This window comes from Anabrus simplex, chromosome 5, assembly GCF_040414725.1.
Source record: "Anabrus simplex isolate iqAnaSimp1 chromosome 5, ASM4041472v1, whole genome shotgun sequence".
NCBI lineage: Eukaryota > Metazoa > Arthropoda > Insecta > Orthoptera > Tettigoniidae > Anabrus > Anabrus simplex.
The window spans coordinates 134,529,151-134,549,497 of record NC_090269.1 but is presented as its reverse complement, the minus strand read 5'-3'; the positions used below and the strand labels follow the sequence as shown (position 1 = coordinate 134,549,497).

The 20,347-nt window shown below is 41.4% G+C and overlaps 1 protein-coding gene across 1 annotated transcript in view; it reads right to left on the bottom strand.

The window, feature by feature from the left end:
- Positions 1 to 20,347, bottom strand: part of Faa (fumarylacetoacetase) — a 114,736-nt gene that overhangs the window by 41,719 nt on the left and 52,670 nt on the right. The window contains exon 2 of the mRNA XM_067147136.2: positions 11,296 to 11,406. Coding sequence (XP_067003237.1) covers positions 11,296 to 11,406 — 111 coding nt within the window. The remainder of the gene's footprint in view (positions 1 to 11,295; positions 11,407 to 20,347) is intronic.

Genomic DNA, 20,347 nt, shown 5'->3' with positions numbered 1-20,347 from the left:
AAACCTGAAGTGGCGCTGTGGCTAAAGACTCGTGAAACCAATAGTTGACAATAACCTCTCTTATTTACAAGTCGATCGAAAAGAGTAAAATGGCTCTTCATACTCCACACCGCTTTACTTCTAAATTGATGTTTTGGCCGATTTTGGCTCCATCTGTTGGTTATGCGCTGAAACATAGACATCCAACCACGGCCGACTTGATGCATCGCTCTAGCTAGGGAGCGCAGCGAGGGATCCAGTCGGCCGTGATCCAACCAATCGCAAGCTGCCACTCATATCGATTTATACCGACAGAGTACAATCAAATACAGTAGAGACAATACGCGACACTCAGAGAGATATCGAGGGCCAGCTATTAGAGCTCTCTCTAGCGGACTGACCTGAAAACTACTGATTCTGGTCATAAAAGCACGTGTATTTGTGCGTGAAGTTTTTAGTGTTATTTATGCGTTTTCAGTGAGTTGACATAATTAAATAGTAGCGTGCGTCATTCCTTGATATCTCCTCTCAACATGAGGGGAAAGGCATGTGCTGTGTTTGGCTGCAGTAACTATGAAGTAGATAAGAATGCGCGGTCTTTCTTCTGTTTCCCTTGTGACAAGAAAATGTAAATAATATTGTGAATGCATATATATTCTTCCAGTGACACAGAGATTTTTATAGTACTTCATAATCTTCTGACCTGCTCGACCCATATGTTAACTGGCTTAAAATATAATACGCATATTTTGATTGTATAGTGCAGCAGTTAACCTTCAATACCGATGTGTTGTTGTAGGTGTGATCTGTGGGTTTGATTTAATTCAGGAAAATACATATGAATATGAGTGTGGCTGGTTGTGTTCCAAGATACCCCATTTGGAATGCGTAATGCGTTGTCAAGCACTGAAGAAAATATGGGTGATTTAAAAGAAATGTACATATTTTGTTGAAACAATATGATGATGCAAATTTGCTTCACCCTAATGTAATGGCATTATGGCAAGTATTGCTTATAGGGAAAGTTTGAATGTTTTTGAGGCTAAATTTATAGATGTTCTTTCTGTTAGTAGGCTTCAAGTTAAAGGGAAAATTGTCCAGCTCTTAAGTGTAAGTTCGTTGAATCATGTGCGTAAGGAATGTGCCGATATTTTTGTTGACAAGTGTTTTAATATGCTTTTAAATGAGAAAAAGAATCTAGCCGTGAACGTTCAGGCAGGAATTTTTAAGCTACAAAAGTAATGCATAAATGAAAGATCAAGCCCTTTCACAGCAGTCCATTTCACATCTTGATTATATGTCTGATTTCAGTCTTTAAATAATTCTTCATACTTTATCCAGAATTGATTTAGCAACTTTGAAGTTAATATCTTAGTAACACTTTCTTTCTAGACGTAATTTATTTATCCATTTCCGTATGTACATTTCCATTGATATTTGAATTTAGCGCGAATTTTCAGGTCAAGCCACTAGGAGCGCCACTTGCGACTTGTCTCCCATTTTAACAAGGCTAAATCCGGAAGTGTCGCGTATTGTCTCTAGTGTATTTGGTGCAATCTCGAAACCTAGTTGCCAACTCTAATATTTACATTCACCACGTGGTTAACCTATCTCGCTCAGTGTGTATGGCATTCAGTACTGTTCGCGATCTTTTGCATTTTTCTTCAGTAGTCTAAGTGGCGTTTTTCATATTAGTCTCTATCTCTCTAGTATAGTACAGTATAGTATAATTTACAGTTTAGCATAGCATAAGTTAGTACAATAGAGGTTTAGTAGTTGAGGGTATAAAATAGCTGTAATTTTATTTACGTCCGTGTATTGGTTAGTGCACTTATACCTCTAATATCTAAAGATAAATTCGAGGTCCGTTTACTGCCTGCCGGGGCGGGATAAAGGCAGTGGGGGGGGGGGGGGGTATGGTTGCAATGGAAACGAGGGTGGGGTGACTGCGGTTGCCATGGAGATAACAAATCTTCTGGCCAGCTCGTCTTGCTTGGAATTGCCAAGCCTCTCACTTCGGAGTTAGATCTTGTCGCAAGCAGTTCATTGTGAGTGACATTCTATTTCAGTTTCTGTTTTGTGGCCGTTAGTACGTATCTAATGATATTTTAAATCCCAATTACGTACAATTATTGTATTGTGTGGCTACACGAGACATGGGTCAATGCTGACCATAGCAAAATAAGGGAACGACACGAGGCTGGCGTATTTGAGCACCTTCAAATACCACCGGACTGAGCCAGGATCGAACCTGCTAAGTTGGGATCAGAAGGCCAGCGCTCTACTGTCTGAGCTTATCAGCCCGGCCCCTGTTAAAGATAACGGAACATGAGACCAAGTCAGTCACAGTCTGGCCAGGTAGTCTACAATAGAACGAGAATGAACGAGGGAACAAGTGAGCCGGAAGCGAGGGGTAAGAGAAAGGAATGCTACAATGTGGCAACATCATGAAATGGCACGTGCAATGCTCCTCCTTCCAGCCCTAGCTGTCAGAATCATCTTTATATATTAGAGGTATAGTTCGTGCGTGTTTAGCATGTCTGAATGTAGTTCGAGAAATACAAGTGGCAAGAAAAGTGACTCAGGTCAGTGGAGTGTTCCCTTTGTAGGTCGTAATAACGTATTATTTGTTTAGTGTGCGGCTCCATGGCTAAGTGGTTAGCGTGCTGGCCTTTGGTCACAGGGGTCCCGGGTTCGATTCCCGGCAGGGTCGGGAATTTTAACCATAATTGGTTAATTTTGCTGGCACGGGAGTATGTATCGTCTTCATCATCATTATATCCTCATCACGATGCGCAAGTCGCCTATGGGAGTCAAATCGAAAGACCTGCATTTGGCGGGCCAACTTGTCCTCGGACACTCCCGGCACTAAAAGCCATACGCCATTTCATTTTCATTTGTTTAGTGTTAGTAAGAGTAGTTTTAGTGAATTTGTTTTAAATCCCGATTCATTAGTTTATACGAGGGCTGTTTATCGCGGTCGTATTGCATCAGCTGTTCTCGCGACAGTAGCGCGTTGGCAACAGAGGTAAAGCGATGCACATTTGTTTTGCGAAACGTCAATTTAGAAGTAAAGCCCTGCGGAGTATAGTAATTCCTGTTAATCCACCTTGAAGTGAGATGACAGCCTGTAAAACCGTCCGTTAATGATATCTCCCTTATCCATCCTGCTATGAAAAAGTGTACATGAGAAAAAAGTTTTAGAAATAACTTTCCATCAAGGTTGGTAGATTGCTATTCATGTTGGTTTTGTGTATTTTGTGGGAGAGTAAAATCACTGTTTTGGTTTCCTATAACCTCCTCAGTCCCGGAGCAAGTTTTAGTCATGGAAATTTCTGTTTTTGCATTCAGTGTGTTATAAGAGGCTAAAATAACTTGAAAATGCTAACAAAAAAAAAAATAGTATGTTTCGTTAAGCCATTATGGCATGTAGCGTATATGCTACATCGGGACTGAGAAGTGACTTTCCTACAATTCTTATTTTTTTCTTATATTGTATTTTATGATTGTAAGTGCACTGAACACTTAAAATACATTAATAAATAACAACATCACACACTTTTATTCTCTCTCACCATGTTCAATACAAATTGTAACACAAATTATAAAGCATATTTACAACAAATTAAATGTAAGTATTGCCCCCTTTTTTTGTAAACAAACACAAAAACATGGTGCAATAATATTCCTATTATTTTCTATGAAATGCCAAGAAACAGTTTCTTTTTTCTGTAAAACACAGATTTATATTGCACTGCGTGCACTGTACAAAAGTGAAACCCTTACGACCTGGTAGCCTACATCTTGACCTACTTTTCTGTGTTCTGTTCATCATTTCTGGTAGGTGCAAAGCATGGTAATTCCTGAACTGAAGTGGTAGCATAGCTGCGGGAACCCTGCGGCGTTTCAGCAATGCATCTTCCTCCGATTCAGAACTGCTTTCATCGATAGGTGGAGTTGCAGCCTTGTTTCTCAAGTCATCTTCATCAATATCTCCATCCAGTTCAATATCTGACACATCAAGGTTGATAGTGTCAATAAGATCCGCAATATCTGTTTCCTTCAAGGCTAAAATAATGAAAGGTAAAATATAAATTGTCGCATTCTTCGTACCAAGTATTCATTTAAATACTGTAGGATATAATGATATTCAAGTTCGTACTTAATATTGAAGGCAACTATGATTTAATATTAACAACTGCACCGAGAAAACGAGTTAAGAAAAGAACAGTAATTTTCCGCTGTATGCACAAATTTTCTAGGTTATTGCCTAATGTAGAGTATACGCTACATCATCAAAAGCGTCATGCTGTCGGCAGTATTCAATATCAAATGAGTTCTGATCACTAGCATAATACTTATTGACCTATTATAAGCTATCTTAAAAACATTCACATTAATTAAATATGCAAATACATAACAAATACCTGCACGTCTCGTTCCCATTTCTTGATGTCAACAAACTTCTATATTCTCACTAGCACTGCCACCTATACACTTGTGCGATAAACAAAAACAAGTGATGAGCGCGAAGCACACACAGTAGACTATACGCTACACCCGGCAACCGCGCGATAGAGCCATTACCCGACCGGGAAAAAAAAATAAAGAACTCATGTAGCATATATGCTACACAGAGACTGAGGAGGATAAACAGCAGTCTATTGCGGGAATTTGAAATGCTATGAAATGTGGCTTTGGAGAAGAATTACAGAAACGAGTTGGACAGATAGAAAAACAAATGACTTTGTTTTAAAGTACGTAAAAGAGGATCGATGTTTATTAAATACGATGAAATGAAATGAAATGACGTATGGCTTTTAGTGCCGGGAGTGTCCGAGGACAAGGTCGGCTCTCCAGGTGCAGGTCTTTCTATTTGACTCCCGTAGGCGACCTGTGCGTCGTGGTGAGGATGAAATGAATTATGAAGACGAGACATATACCCAGTCCCCGTGCCAGCGAAATTAACCAATGATGGTTAAAATTCCCGACCCCTGCGGCCAAAGGCCAGCACGCTAACCATTTAGCCAAGGATCCGGACATTAAATACGATAAAGAAGAGTAAGACAACGTTCCTTGGACACGTACTGAGACATGACTGTCTTCTCCAAACCATCACTGAAGTTAAAGTACTGGGAAAGAGACCCAGGGGACGACACTCCGTCGGTGAACTGGCATGTGGTTCATATAGCAAAATGAAGAGGCTGGTAGAAGATCGTCAGATGTGGCTACAGCGGCAAGGCATTGTCTTTAGCAGATGATAATGATGATGAGGGATACCTGGAATTAACGTAAGCAATTTAACGTCGACAGTTTTGTGTCGACATTTTTGCGTCGACAAAGAAACCGACACCGTAACTAGGCAATCAATGTACGTCATATGGATGGAAGAACGCCATTTTGGTGGACGGAAAGGCATGTTTTTGGAAGAAGTTGAACGTATTAAACCTACAAGGAGAGGCTGCAAACAAAGCAATGAGATTTTAATGCGAAAACATAATAATTAACATTCTGAACAATGCGAAGGAAGAGAACATTATTTCTCATAATACGTATCTTGCGAATATTTATGATCATATAATTGTGTGCTAAACAACGACACGAAAGATATAGACCACTAAACATACTCGTTACAGCGCCCCTGGTTGAAGTACAGCGAACTAACTTTTGCCTGTAAATGTCATGGTGGTTGCGACTTCTTGGCCTTGATAGAGCCCTACTATCAGTTCAATGAGTTGATGAGATTATTTGTTATTGCAAATTAAAATTTTATTTGAAAATAAACACAGCATTTTCAAACTCTCTTAATGTTGTAATGAAATAAGCGCAGTGATTATGGTAAGCATTTGCTTGGTTAAAAGAAGTATTACCGATGTAGAAGGATGGATAATTCGGTAATAAAAGACATGTTATACGTACAGGAGTTCACTGAAGAATTCACGCCCTTAGAGAAATACTACTGCCTAAAATGTCATTCTGGTATAATATTTGAATTTTGCTTCTTAGTCTAGTTTGTTAGGTTTTATGCTTTTTGCTACTTACAGCAAGGCTACTTTCTGAGAACTGCTGTGCAACAAGCAGCACATACGTCCGCTGGTTGCGGCGTAGAATATCTCTACGGCATCATCTGCCTGTCTTAAGGGGCCACTAAACGGGGTAACCCCAGATTCTAAACTTGAGACCACCGGGTCCCTGGCTGAATGTAGCATTCCTTTCACATACGGTATTTTACCAGCTTCACCGCTTTATTATTTCTATCGGACCTCTCTTGGTCAACCTCGCCTGAATTCATTCTACTGAATTCACAGCAAAAACACACACACACACATATATATTTATTTAAATATTTATTTTAACCTTGCACGCCTTCTCAAAGACCGTACTCCATCGCTGAACAACTTCTCCAGATCCTTTCTATGGCAGATTCGGAGAAAATAAGTATATGTTTTGCCTTCAAATGTCATGGCTGCCATGGTTCAGGTAGTTTCAAAGATGGCCGTCAGATTAGTAGTCTATATTTTTAATGTCGTTGGTGCTAAATCAATGACCATTTTGTTGGACGCAGATTATGTCGCTACATATTTCTATTTATCAGACCTCTTGTCCGGCTCCATAGCTAAATGGTTGGCGTGCTGACCTTTGGTCACAGGGGTCCCGGGTTCGATTCCTGGCAGGGTCTGGAATTTTAACCTTAATTGGTTAATTTCGCTGGCACGGGGGCTGGGTATATGTGTCGTCTTCAGTGGCGGCTCGTGAAAAAATCGTCCTACGTGCTACAAAAAACAAGCTAAATACGCTGTTTTAAATCTGCATATTGCCGTGATGAACAACGCATACTTCAAACTTGGTAATAATACTACTACTACTAATAATCATAATAGAAATAGTAATAATAATAATAATAATAATAATACAACTTTTCTCGCAATTTATTACTCAGAACAAACAAAAACAACATTAATTTGGAAGCAGATGAATTCTTCGACAACTGTCTACGAGATAAATAATTCATTGAAGAAATATTGTTTTTACTAACCTAATGGCGCAACTTACATCAGTGCAAATAGAATCGTGGGAATATAGATCCCCACTAAGAACACTAATTTAATTTCACTTTATATACACTGCAGTGGATAAATAATTTGATAAATCTTCGTATAAACTTTAGCACTAACACAATGACAGGAAAAACACGCACCAGTAATATAACCGCGAGATTAAAAACTGCACAAAGCAACTGAAAGAGCTGCCAACTGATTCATTGAGACCTCCCCTATTAGGTTACCAGAGTAAATGTCCGGCTCCATGGCTAAATGGTTAGCGCGCTGGCCTTTTTGGTCACAGGGATCCCGGGTTCGATTCCAGGCAGGGTCTGGAATTTTAACCTTCATTGGGTGTACGTGTTGTCGTCATCATCATTTCATCCTCATCACGACTCGCAGGTCGCCTACGGGTGTCAAATCAAAAGATCTGCATCTGGCGAGTCGAACATGTCCTCGGACACTTCCGGCACTAAAAGCCATACGCTATTTCATTTCACCAGAGTAAATTACATTGTAATGCGGGATAACATTTAGGGTCAGTCAAAGATTCTTTGACTCACCTACAAAAGGAAGATGTATATTTTAATAAGCATGTGTGAGATAGATTGCCTCCACTTACGCTTTACTTTCGAACCCAGACGATGCTACTCTCTAGTGGCAGATTCGCTTACCACGTTCAACATAAGCACGGCCAACTGGATCCCTCACTGCGCTCCGGGTAGCAGGAGACATCGAGTAATTCTACCCCCTTGCGGGAGAGGAAGTAACTATAAACGGGATCAGTGAAAGTTGATCCCGGTTTACGGTATACTCCGCCGGCTAGGGGGAGTGTTGCAAGCTTGGCTGCGCCTGCGTATTGCTTCCTTCAGGCTACAGGCAAGGGCTCACTTCACATGAGCACGAGCCTTGTTCCCCGGGAGAACGGCGCTAGGTGTTCGACAGATCTCGTCCTGATTTTCACAAAACACAAATTCATATCGTACTCAAAACAACGAAAAGGCACCAGGATAATTGTACTGTACATAAATAATATTCCTTACAGTTCCAAGCTACGTGCTGGAGCCCGGTAGCACGTACTGACCGGCCGCCACTGGTCGTCTTCATCATCATTTCATCCTTATCACGACGCGCAGGTCGCCTACGGGAGTCAAATCAAAAGACCTGCATTTGGTGAGCCGAATGTGTTCTCAGATACTCCCGGCACTAAAAGCCATACGCCATTCCATTTCATTGGAACTCTTTATCCCCCATGTGAATGGAGTGAAAGGATGCATTATCTATACCCCTGTGTGTTGTAAGAGGCTACTAAGAGGGGAGCAAACTAAGAATCTATACTCGCTCTCTCGTCTTCTAAACCCAAAACACATTCATGTTTCTATGTTTTTCGCTGTAGCTGAGAAATGTGCATATATTTGTATATATTAACCTGATACTTGGCTTTTGTACAGTAAGGAAGAGACGAAATCAAGAGCAGCATTACTGCAAAAAGGTGGAAGAAACGAGTACATCACAACAAGCCGCTGACAGGCTCATACTCACCTACTTCCCTCAGAATCTTAGGAATAACTTGAGAGGTTGACACGAATGTAATCATGTACATTCTAAGCGATTGCCGCGTCAACAGTGGGTACAACAGCTAGGGTTGGGCAGACCGGAACAGTCAGTTGTTCCGAAACATTAGGAGCTTGAGGTGGAGTGTTTCGGTACAGTGTGCAGGCACACGGCACTGTAACTGCATGGTAGAAAGAACTTCGTGAGGCAACATGACATGCTCAGCATCAGCGGGAATGTGCCTGTACCGAACGTGCTGTGTGTAGTTACGGCCAGCATAAAGCCGCACGAAACGTGAAGGAATAGTCGGAACACTGAAATTCACGCCCAATAATCACGTTTAAAGGCTGCTTTTAGCTTAAGATTTTCTTCGGTCAAAAAGAAATACACATAACACGGTTACAATGGCAGCATAGGTGTTTCAACTAATCCAGGAAATTTTCACCGATTTAATGTATCAGCATGACGAATATAAGAACAAGTGTGAGGACTCCTAGAGTTCAAGCGCGCCCCGCCGGGCAGCGCTCGAGTGGGCAAGCTCCACAGTACCGATCAGCTGGTCTTAGGAATGATGCCAGAGGAAATTTATTACTCCGTAACTGTTAAGTATATACACTGTCCTTTAAAAATAATGAGAGATTACAATTAAAATACCACGGCAGGGTACAATGGAAACAATCATACATCCAGCATATTAAAACAAACACCCATGAACTGAATTAGTCGGTTACTGAACTTTCGAAAGCTTGCGTGAAGATTTGGCACCAAATTAGGGAAAATGTGAGTCAATGCACCTGGACATAAATTCCATCTCACATGAGAGATATCCACTTTTTCAGCATTCACTATAAATTTATCTGATTTTACTATCAAATCATCAGAGAAAAGAACATGAAAAGTACTGCTGTTACGTGTTAACTCAATTTCATTCCGTGGAATAGCTTTGGCCCATTTTTCAAATTGATTTATATCCTTCGGTGGTGAAAAAATTCGCATATCATCAGCTAGTCTACCATAGCCTGACTTAGAGCCAGGCACAAAACAGTACGACATGCTGAACTATTAAATCAATCAAGCCATATAAGACACATGCTTGAAGTTCACAACACACAATGAACTGAGTTTAGGAACTGAAAGCAAAGAACCTTCAACGTATTCATTGAAATATCTCGCACAGTAACGTCTCCCGCACTTTTCTATACCCGGGTTGCCGGGACTACTAGAGCACGTGTTGGATATAATCGCTTGCAGTGCTTGCAGTGGCGGGACCACAAACTACCATACTATAATGGCTGAGTTCTCATATTTGGTCTTATATTCGTCATGGTATCAGTCTGTATTGTGAATAATTAGGGCCAGTATAAAACTTCACGACACGTGAGAAAGCTCTCGGATCTCTGAAATACGCACCTTAAACATCATGTCTAAATGTTTTTGTGATAAGAATGTTTTCGTTCATTCTGAAATACAACTATCACAATTATACTGGCAGTAGATGTGTTTACAAATGTCACAATGTTATTTTCACCAATTAAAAATATAGGCCCTACTCTATTTACGTACACAATATACAAGCGGAACACGAAAATAAAAATTAACCCATACAAGCAAAACACAAACATAAAAATTAAACACTATATACAAGCGGAACAGGACATTAAAAACACAACTATACAAGCAGAACACGAAAATAAAACTTAAAACACAATATACGAGCAGAACACGAAAATAATAATTATGGGGTGTTTAAGTTTTGTGAAGATCCCTTTGTAGACAAAATAGAACATAAATTTCATTTCACTCTGTGAGGTTTTGAAAATCCACAGCCTGTTTCCAGTCATTCGACCGGGTCAGAAATGGAATGAAGCCCCATCTAGCAGCGAGGATAGGAATTGTGCCGGCTGCCGAAGCCTGTCGTACTCCTCTGGGGCAATGATTAAAGAATGACAGATGAAATGAAATGATATTGGAGAGTGTTGTTGGAATGAATTATGACAGGGAAAACTGGAATACCCGGAGAAAAACCTGTCAGGTTTTATTGTAGTAAAAAGTCCTGAACAGGACTCCGGTGCGACATTATGCAAAGTTTACCGTCTTTCGTACGGTATATATTACTAGGCTTCAATGAAAACACTCTTACTAAACAGAACGCATTAAGTTATTCGCATGTGCCGAAGGCCAATTGCCCGTGCAACGGAACTCACAGATCAAGGAAAATATGACAGAACACGGAACACTCCAGCACGTGGCGGCACACTGCCTCTATCGACACTCGACAGTCAGCTAGTAGCCGAAGGGCGAAGGGCAGTGCATAGTGGCGCTTCCCTAACAACAGCTGAATTTATATAAGTGAAAAAGTTCTGCTGTCAGATACATACAAACATCATCATGGTATCTACCCTGGACGTGGGTGGAGAAGGTTATCCTGTGCGCGGAACATAATAGGAAAAACTACTACTTGATGATCGCTGCCAGAGACAGAGTGCCCAATAAAATATTATAGATTACAAACTGACCTCCGACTCAGCAGAACAGCTTGTGGCGTGGGGCCGAAACTCTCGCCAAATGTCACTATCATGGTAGTCTATGTAAACCCAAAAGTAAAATTAAGTGTCTAATACGAATATGAATATGAAAAATGTAGCCAATCTTCTGATTTTGATATTAAAGTAGGCCTTCTGTTGTACTTTTCTCCTCTAAAGTTACTATATAAGGAACTTACCTCGTGGAAGACGTGTTGTTTGTCTTGGAGCTCAGGACCTCGAAATAAGTGACTCACGACTTTGAGGTCTAGGATTTGGTCTCCGATAGCAACTCCAATACGGGGCGTCTCCTGAAATAATAATAATAATAATAATAATAATAATAATAATAATAATAATAATAATAATAATAATAACTCCGCTATTACCGGTCCCAAGCCCGGGGCCTCGTCTATCAAGAGACGGGGAAGTGAGGAGGGGGAGGAGTAACAACCTCGTTAAAAAACCTGGGTCCATCTGGCTCCGGGTGGTAGCACCCAGTAAGGGCCCCTGCCTAGGGTTACAGGTGAAACCTGGCCAACGGTCTTGAAGGCGGAAGAGGAACTCTGCTTTAGTTCCGAACGGTGGAGAGAGCGGAAGAGCCTAGTGGAGTGAACCACGAACAAAAATCAAATTTCGGACTAACAATCCGATCTTATCCTGGAATCTAATTCCTCACTTTGTATTTTATACAATTTCAATTGCAGTATGGAAAGTCCGCTGAATGAAGGCACTACCCCAGGTGGTAACTCGAAAGAGAAATCCACCATTGCGTCACGCAATGCATTGGGACTAAAGGTTCTGGGGAGTCCCAACAACTGCAATCAGAAGGTTGAGTCGGAGCAACCTTGGAATCCTTCTAAAATGAAATTCAAAAAGGAATTCTTTTTTGGCACTTTAAATGTAAATTCTCTACTCAAGACTGGTAAACAAAAAGAACTAGAAATACTTCTAGAGAAAAACAAAATTCAAATTTTGGCAGTTCAAGAAACTAGATTCCTAGATGAAAATGTAATAGACACTTGTAACTACAGGATCTTTAAAGGCAAACCAGCAATCAAAATTATGAAGGGGATGCCACTACTTGGTACAGCTTTCTACATTCATAAAAGTATAATAGGAAATGTAACAGAATTTAAATCCAACTCAGAAAGAATATCTCTCCTATCAATTAAATGCAAAAACAAAACGTACACACTTGTTAATTGCCATGCACCAATAAATGAAGACAATAGGAAAAACCCTCAAAAAACAGAAGAATTCTGGGTTCGTTTGGAAAATGAAATATCCAAAATTCCGAAAATGAACACCATAATACTATTAGGTGACTTCAATGCACAAATAGGTAGAGAAAAGAAATTTAGAAATGTAGTAGGACATTACCCAGCCCACAGAAGAACAAATACAAATGGTATTAGGCTAATCAGTTTGTGTCAAAGCTATCACCTGAAACTAATGTCAACCTTCTTTAGAAAACTCCCCAGAAAAGCTAAAACGTGGATATCTCCAAACCCAATGTTAGGAGAGTTTCAGTTAGATCATGTGGCTGTTTCAAAAAAAAGTACAAAAGAAATTATGAATGTGAAAGTAGTAAGGAATGGTGAATTTGATTCCGACCATTTTCTCTCTAAAATTAAAGCCAAACTCCTACCTAATAAAGAACAAAGAAAGCCACAGAGGTTAATAAAATATAATGTAGACAGACTTACTATAACAAAAGAATCAATTAAAAACTACCAAGATGAAATTAAAGTGGCTAAACAAGGCAACTGGCAAGAAATATCCAAAGCAATTAATTATGCAGCACAGAAAACATTTGGGCCAATAAAAAATAAAAGGAAAATATGGTGGAATGAAATATGTGAAGAAGCTTTAGCAGAGAGGGCTAAAACATGGAAAAAATGGAAATGCTCAAAGAAAATTGAAGATTTTGATCAGTTTAAACAACAAAGGAAGGAAACAGCAAGGATAATCAGAAGTACTAAACGAGCCTTTCAAAAGGAGAAACTTATAGAAATGGACAAAAACTTTATAAAAAATAACACCCGTGACTTTTATCAGACTTTTAAGAATGAATTAAAGGGGTACCAAACTACAAATGTTAGTTTCAAGGATGAAAACGGCAGAATTGGACTAAGCAATACTGAAAATTGTGAGATATTAGCAAGATATTTTGATCAACTTTTGAACTGTCCTGAACCAAGTCATAAATTAGAATTTCAAGATAATGATGAAAATTTGGAAGAAGACATACCACCAACTATAAAAGAAATTGAAGAAGTAATTAAAACCCTCAAAAACAACAAAGCTAGCGGAGAAGATTCTATTACAGCGGAACTTTTGAAGTGGTCCTTGCCAAATATAGCAAATGAGCTACAATTACTCTTTGAAGAAATCTGGAAAACTGAAAAAATTCCTGAGGAATGGAAAGTAGCCTTGATACATCCACTCCACAAAAAAGGTAATAAACAGGACGTTAATAACTACAGAGGAATATCTTTATTAGCAGTGGCATATAAAATATTTTCCAAAATTTTATTAAACAGAGTAGAAACAACACTAGACAATCATTTAGGTGAATATCAAGGTGGTTTCAGGAAAGGAAGATCATGCTCAGAACAAATATTTAATCTTAAGTCAGTAATTCGCCACAGGTTACTTAATTCAAAGGACATTGTAGTCATGTTTGTAGATTTCAAAAAGGCTTTTGATTCTGTTGACAGAGAAACTATATATAAAATAATTCGAGAATTTGGCATAAAGTCTAAACTGGCAAATCTAATCCGTGAAACACTTACAGACACAGTCTCTAAAGTGAAATTTCTGGGAGAGATATCACAGCCTTTCAAAATAAAAACTGGTGTACGACAAGGCGACGGACTATCCCCAATTCTTTTTAATTGTGTCCTAGAGAAAATAGTGAGAATTTGGAACGAAAAACTTATTGAACTCAACATTTCACCGATAAGGTTAGGAAGAGGAAACAAAAGGATTGAAATAAATTGTCTTGCATTTGCAGATGACTTTGCAATACTTTCTGAAAATGTGACATCTGCTGTAACCCAAGTAAATGTCTTGGAAAGAATCGCCAGCAGAACTGGCTTAAGAATTTCTGCAGAAAAAACAAAATTTTTAACAAATATTTGGGATGCACCAAAATTTCTGAAAACAGATATTGGCCAAATAGAGAGGGTAAAAAAATTCAAATATCTAGGGGAAATAATCCAAGAAAATGGTTTAGAAAAATCTGCAGTAGAGGAGAGGGTACATAAAATGGAGAGAGCTTATGGTGTCACCAAAGATATCTACAATAAAAGATGCCTATCCAAAAATGCAAAAATAAGGCATTACAACACAGTAGTGAAGCCAGAATGCCTATATGCAAGCGAGTGTCTGGCATTAAACTATAATTTAGATAAGCTAGAAATACTAGAAAGGCGAATCATGAGGAAAATATTAGGCCCACAAAACACAGCAGAAGGTTGGAAATTACGAAGTAATGCTGAAATATATCAAAAAATAGAAAATATATCAGATGTAATGAGGAAAAGGAGACTTATGTTTTTTGGACATTTATATCGAATGCAAGATAGTAGATTAACCAGTAAGATTTTCAGATATTTGTGGAGTAAGAAATCAACGACAAGCTGGGTCAACGAAGTAAGAAAGGATTTAGAAAAAAACAATATAACAACAGAAGAAATAAATAATAGAGAAGGCTTTCGGTTAAAAGTATTGAAAATAGAAGGATTCCAAGGTAGGAAAGTAAAAACGACTGGTTCAAAGTGGTCTGAAGACAGAAAGAAGAAACATAGTGAACAGATGAAAGCGTACTGGAAGAAAAGGAAAGAACAAAGAAGAAGGAATTGAAATTGGCACGTGGTCCTCTGGTGGCCCGTTCGAAAGAATAATAATAATAATAATAATAATAATAATAATAATAATAATAATAATAATAATTGTTGTTCCGGGGATTTCATGGCACGCAGAGGTGTAAGAATGGATGAATGGCATGAATGGATGGACAGAGAAAAGATCAAAGTATAATTTAAAACTCTAAAATTTGAAATTTTATTTCTTTCCTTGATTTTTGTTTCTTTTCAAATTTGTTAACTAATAACAAACAACAATTGGATAGATGAAGGTTAGCTCTTGAGCTCGAGAAACAATCTAAGAAAAGCCTAAAACAGTCAGACAACAACGATTTAACAGAATGAGCTTGAAGTTGCCAACTTACAATTTTAACAAGAGCACCACTGCTCCATTCAATTACTCCTCTAGGAGACTGAGCTCCAAACTTTAGGCCTATTACATCCAAAAGAGCGTCTTTGCTCCATACACTTACATTTCTAGGAGGATCGTATCGTATCGTAATCTGTTTACCCTCCAGGGTCGGTTTTTCCTTCGGACTCAGCGAGGGATTCCACCGCTACCGCCTCAAGGGCAGTGTCCTGAAGCTTCAGACTCTGGGTCGGGGGATACAACTGGGGAGTATGACCAGTACCTCGCCCAGGCGGCCTCACCTGCTATGTTGAACAGGGGCCTTGGCGGGGGATAGGAAGTTTGGAAGGGATGGACAAGGAAGTGGGAAGGAAGCGGCCGTGGCCTTAAGTTAGGTACCATCCCGGCATTTGCCTGGAGGAGAAGTGGGAAACCACGGAAAACCACTTCGAGGATGGCTGAGGTGGGAATCGAACCCACCTCTACTCAGTTGACCTCCTGAGGCTGAGTGGACCCCTCTCCAGCCCTCGTACCACTTTTAAAATTTCGTGCCAGAGCCGGGAATCGAACCCAGACCTCTGGGGATGGCAGCTAATCAAACTAACCACTACACCACAGAGGCGGGCTTCTAGGAGGATACTGTCCAAAAATGTACAAGATTCAGGCCTCTCCAACGCACAACTTATCTTAAACATGAGGTCAATACAAACAGGTTACCCGCTCAACAGTCTGAGTTACATTTAAATTGAAAGTAAACTTTAACAGGGGCAATAAATGTCCATTCTACAACATGGCCTTAATAGAAAAAGAAAAGATTAAGTTGTTGGACATAAATCAAAATGTTGGGAGGCGAGCTCTTGCCCTAGAAATTCATAAAGCCCTATGTGGGCTTATGGCCCAGAATTACAGAAGCTGAATAAAAGATTCCTACTGCAGTCGTTGTCCGCCTCTGTAGCGTAACAGTTAGTGTTATTAGCTGCCGTTCTCGGGGGCACGGGTTCGATTCCTGGTACTGCCAGAAATTTAAGAAGGGTAGGACGGCTTGTATGTGGTTGAAATGGTACATGCAGTTCACGTCCATTGGGGGTGTGCCTGAAAAGAGCTGCACCACCTCGGGATGCGAGGACTGAAGTCGTTGTATCAAATCTCAATTTTTTTTTTACAAGTTGCTTTACGTCGCGCCGACTCAGATAGGTCTTATGGCGACGATGGGACAGGAAAGGGCTAGGAGTGGGCAGGAATCGACCGTGGCCTTAATTAAGGTACAGCCCCAGCATTTGCCTGGTGTGAAAATGGGAAACCACGGAAAACCATCTTCAGGGCTGCCGAAAGTGGGGTTCGAACCCGCTATCTCCCGAATACTGGATACTGGCCGCACTTAAGCGACTGCAGCTATCGAGCTCGGTAACTCTCAATCGGATCGGATATTAGCAGATAGAAGGGTTTTCTTGTGAGTGAGCCTGTGATTGCTAGTGAACGAAGACCGAGTGTGAATTAGTGAAGTAGGGTCCTGGTATGCCTGAGTGTGTTAATGTGTAGATTACCGTAAGTAATTATATAATACATTTAGAAGTTAAGTGCTACCAGTTTTCTGTGTTTATTTATTTACCCTGCCTACATGTAACAGTATTATTTTCGAAACATTCTAGGAGGTTGCATTTGGTACATGGCTTCAGGTGTCCAGTACAGTACGGGAGTGATGTTAAGAGTACCCGTAAAATCAAGTTGAATTACTAGGTTGCCCAAATACTGGCCATTTCATTTAGTAGAAATAAAATTAGTCCTCCTCTGTGGTGTAGAGGTTAGTGTGATTAGCTGCCACCCCGGGAGGCCCGGGTTTAATTCCCGGCTCTGCCACGAAATTTGATAAGTGGTACGAGGGCTGGAACGGGGTCCACTCAGCCTCGGGAGGTCAACTGAGTAGAGGTGGGTTCGATTCCCACCTCAGCCATCCTGGAAGTGGTTTTCCGTGGTTTTACACTTTTCCTCCAGGTAATGCCGGAATGGTACCTAGCTTAAGGCCACGGCCGCTTCCTTCCCTCTTCCTTGTCTATCCCTCCCAATCTTCCCATCCCCCCGCAAGGCCCCTGTTCAGCATAGCAGGTGAGGCCGCCTGGGCGACGTACAGGTCATCCTCCCCAGTAGTATCCCCCGACCCAGAGTTTGAAGCTCCAGGACACTGCCCTTGAGGCGGTCGAGGTGGGATCCCTCGCTGAGTCCGAGGGAAAAACCAACCCTGGAGTATAAGCAGATTAAGAAGAAGAAGAAGAAGAATTATCGTGCCGCTTATTTTTGTGGACATCATGGCTTGTGTACAACAGTTAGCCTCGCTTTAAAGTCAGGTCATAATGGCTCTTTCTTCTCTTTCTTTCTTAATCAGAATCAGGGATCCCATCTCTACCACCTCAAGGGCAGTGTCCTGGAGCTTCAGACCCTGGGTCGGGGATACAACTGGGGACGATGACCAGTACCTCGCCCAGGCGGCCTCACCTGCTATGCTGAACAGGGACCTTGGCGGGGGATGGGAAGATTGGAAGGGATAGACAAGGAAGAGGGAAGGAAGTGGCGATGGCCTTAAGTTAGGTACCATCCCGACATTTGCCTGGAGGAGAAGTGGGAAACCACGGAAAACCACTTCCAGGACGGCTGGGGTGGGAATCGAACCCACCTCTAACCAGTTGAGCTCCCGAGGCTGAGTGGACTCCGTTCCAGCCCTCGTACCACTTTTCAAATTTCGTGGCAGAGCCGGGAATCGAACCCGGGCCTTCGGGGGTGGCAGCTAATCACACTAACTACTACACCACAGAGGCGGACCATAATGGCTCTTTCACCTGAAAATGCAGCAAGGGCCGTAGCATTAGTGGAAGGTGTGCGCAGTATTCACTATGTAGCAGACATTATAGGCACGTCTTGGTGTAACGTGTACAGACAGAACTGTTAAAAGGTACAGAGAGGATAATATCTACAAAAGAAGGCCCTGTTCTGGTCGTAGAAGATGCACTACTAAGCGCGATGATCGCTTTTTCGTAATGTAAGTTCTTCGTGTCCGCGTCCGTAGCGTAATGGTTAGTGTTATTAGCTGCCGTCCTCGGAGGCCAGGGTTCGATTCCCGGTACTGCCAGAAATGTAAGTATGGCAGGGGACATGCCGCTCACCTCCATCGGGGGTGTGCCTGAAAAGAGCTGCACCACCTCGAGGTGAGGGCACAAGTTTACTTTTACTTTAGTTCTTCGTGATCGACACACAAGAGAGTTGGAGGCCAGAAATCGTTTGCAGCAAGTACGGGACACAAACATGAGCGAAAGAGCTGTAAGAAGGGGGTTGTGTGAAGCGGATTTAAAGTCCAAGAGGGCCGCCGCAGAACCTCTGCTTACACGTGAGCACCGCGCCTCTCGGATGAAATTTGCCAACGCCCATCGAACCTGGACTGTGGAGCGGTGGAGCTCAGTGCTGTTCACGCATGAATCCAGATTCTGTTTGAGGGTACTGGATGAAAGGGAAAGAGTATGGAGAAGGTCCAGGGAATGTTATTCACTCTGTTTTTTCTCTGCAAGGACACCGTTCATTGGAGGCTCTGTGATTGTTGGGCTAGGATTACAACTGATGCGCGCAAGAAGCTTGTGTTAATCGAGAATGGAAGTCGCACAGCCCACCGATACATCGAAAAGATTTTAGTAGATCACGTGGTGCCGTGCGGCGAGAACTTTATCGTGATGCATGGCAATGCTCGCCCGCACGTGGCCGTTTGTGTACGTGAGTACCTGGATGAAGTCGGCATTGAGCGGATGGCATGGCCTGCTCGTAGTCCGACCTAAACTCAATAGAGCATGTCTGGGATATGCTAGGGAGACGTGCTAGGAGTCGTTCCCCTGACACACTGGCTGAACTTCGGGCTGCTCTGCAGGCAGAATGGAAGCTGATACCACAAGAGAACATCCGAAGTTGCATCCTGAGCATGTCTGATCGAATCACAGCTCCCACTCCTAGACCTATCCCATCGTCCCTATAAGACCTGTGTCGGCGAGACGTAACGCAGAACACAGAAAACGTTTCAGTAAATCTAGCGACACGAGGCTGACGTATTTGAGCACTTTCAAATACCACCGGACTGAGCCAGGATCGAACTTGCCAAGTTGGGCTCAGAAGGCCAGCGCTCGAACGTGCGAGCAGAGATATGTAATTTTATATTTTAGTTCAATTAAGCATTTTGTGCCCACGGCGATTGTCGGCGCATTCTTAATTCCGATATCTTCGGTACGGACCAGAGCTTAATGATTGTTATAGTTTAGCCCAAGAGATTTGAAGTCTGACATTCCTGCGGCGAAAGCAGTAACTACGAAGTACGGTGCGTTGTCATAGTTACCTCCATCATCCGATTTTTCGCAACACACCAGAAAACCCGAAAAAACAAAAATATCTCCCGAAGTGTCTTTTATCCAAATTTAAGGAAAATTAATAATAATGATTAGGGTCTACCTGACCGAGGCGGTAAAGGCGTGCTTCGCCCGGAAGGACGTGGGTTTGAATCCCCGTCAGGAAGTCGTAAAATTTAAGAAACGAGATTTCCAATTCCGGAGGTGCATATGGCCCTGAGGTTCACTCAGCCTACACCAAATATGAGTACCAAGTAATTCCTGGAGGCAAAGGCGGCTGGGCGTAGAGCTAACCACTCTACCACACCACGTGCCGAGGTTAACAATGGTGGAAGCCTTTACCTTCCACTCCTCCAAAGACCTTCATGCCCTGTACGGAGGTGACTTTGCTTTGCTAATAATAATTATTAATGGTGCATAATATATTATAGTATATTTGTGTCGAAAAACTCTTTACTCGTCTCACTGCTGACGTTTTATCGATAACACCCGTTAGTTTCTTCCCCGCATTCATATTAGGTTCGAATTACGTAATCTCTCCTCCCGTTTTGAACTCAAAACTCACGCTTGACAGCATCATTCTAAGGGAAATCATCGACCCGTATATAGAATAAAGACTCTGCATCCTGCTACGACTTTAAAATTGGCACACAATTTC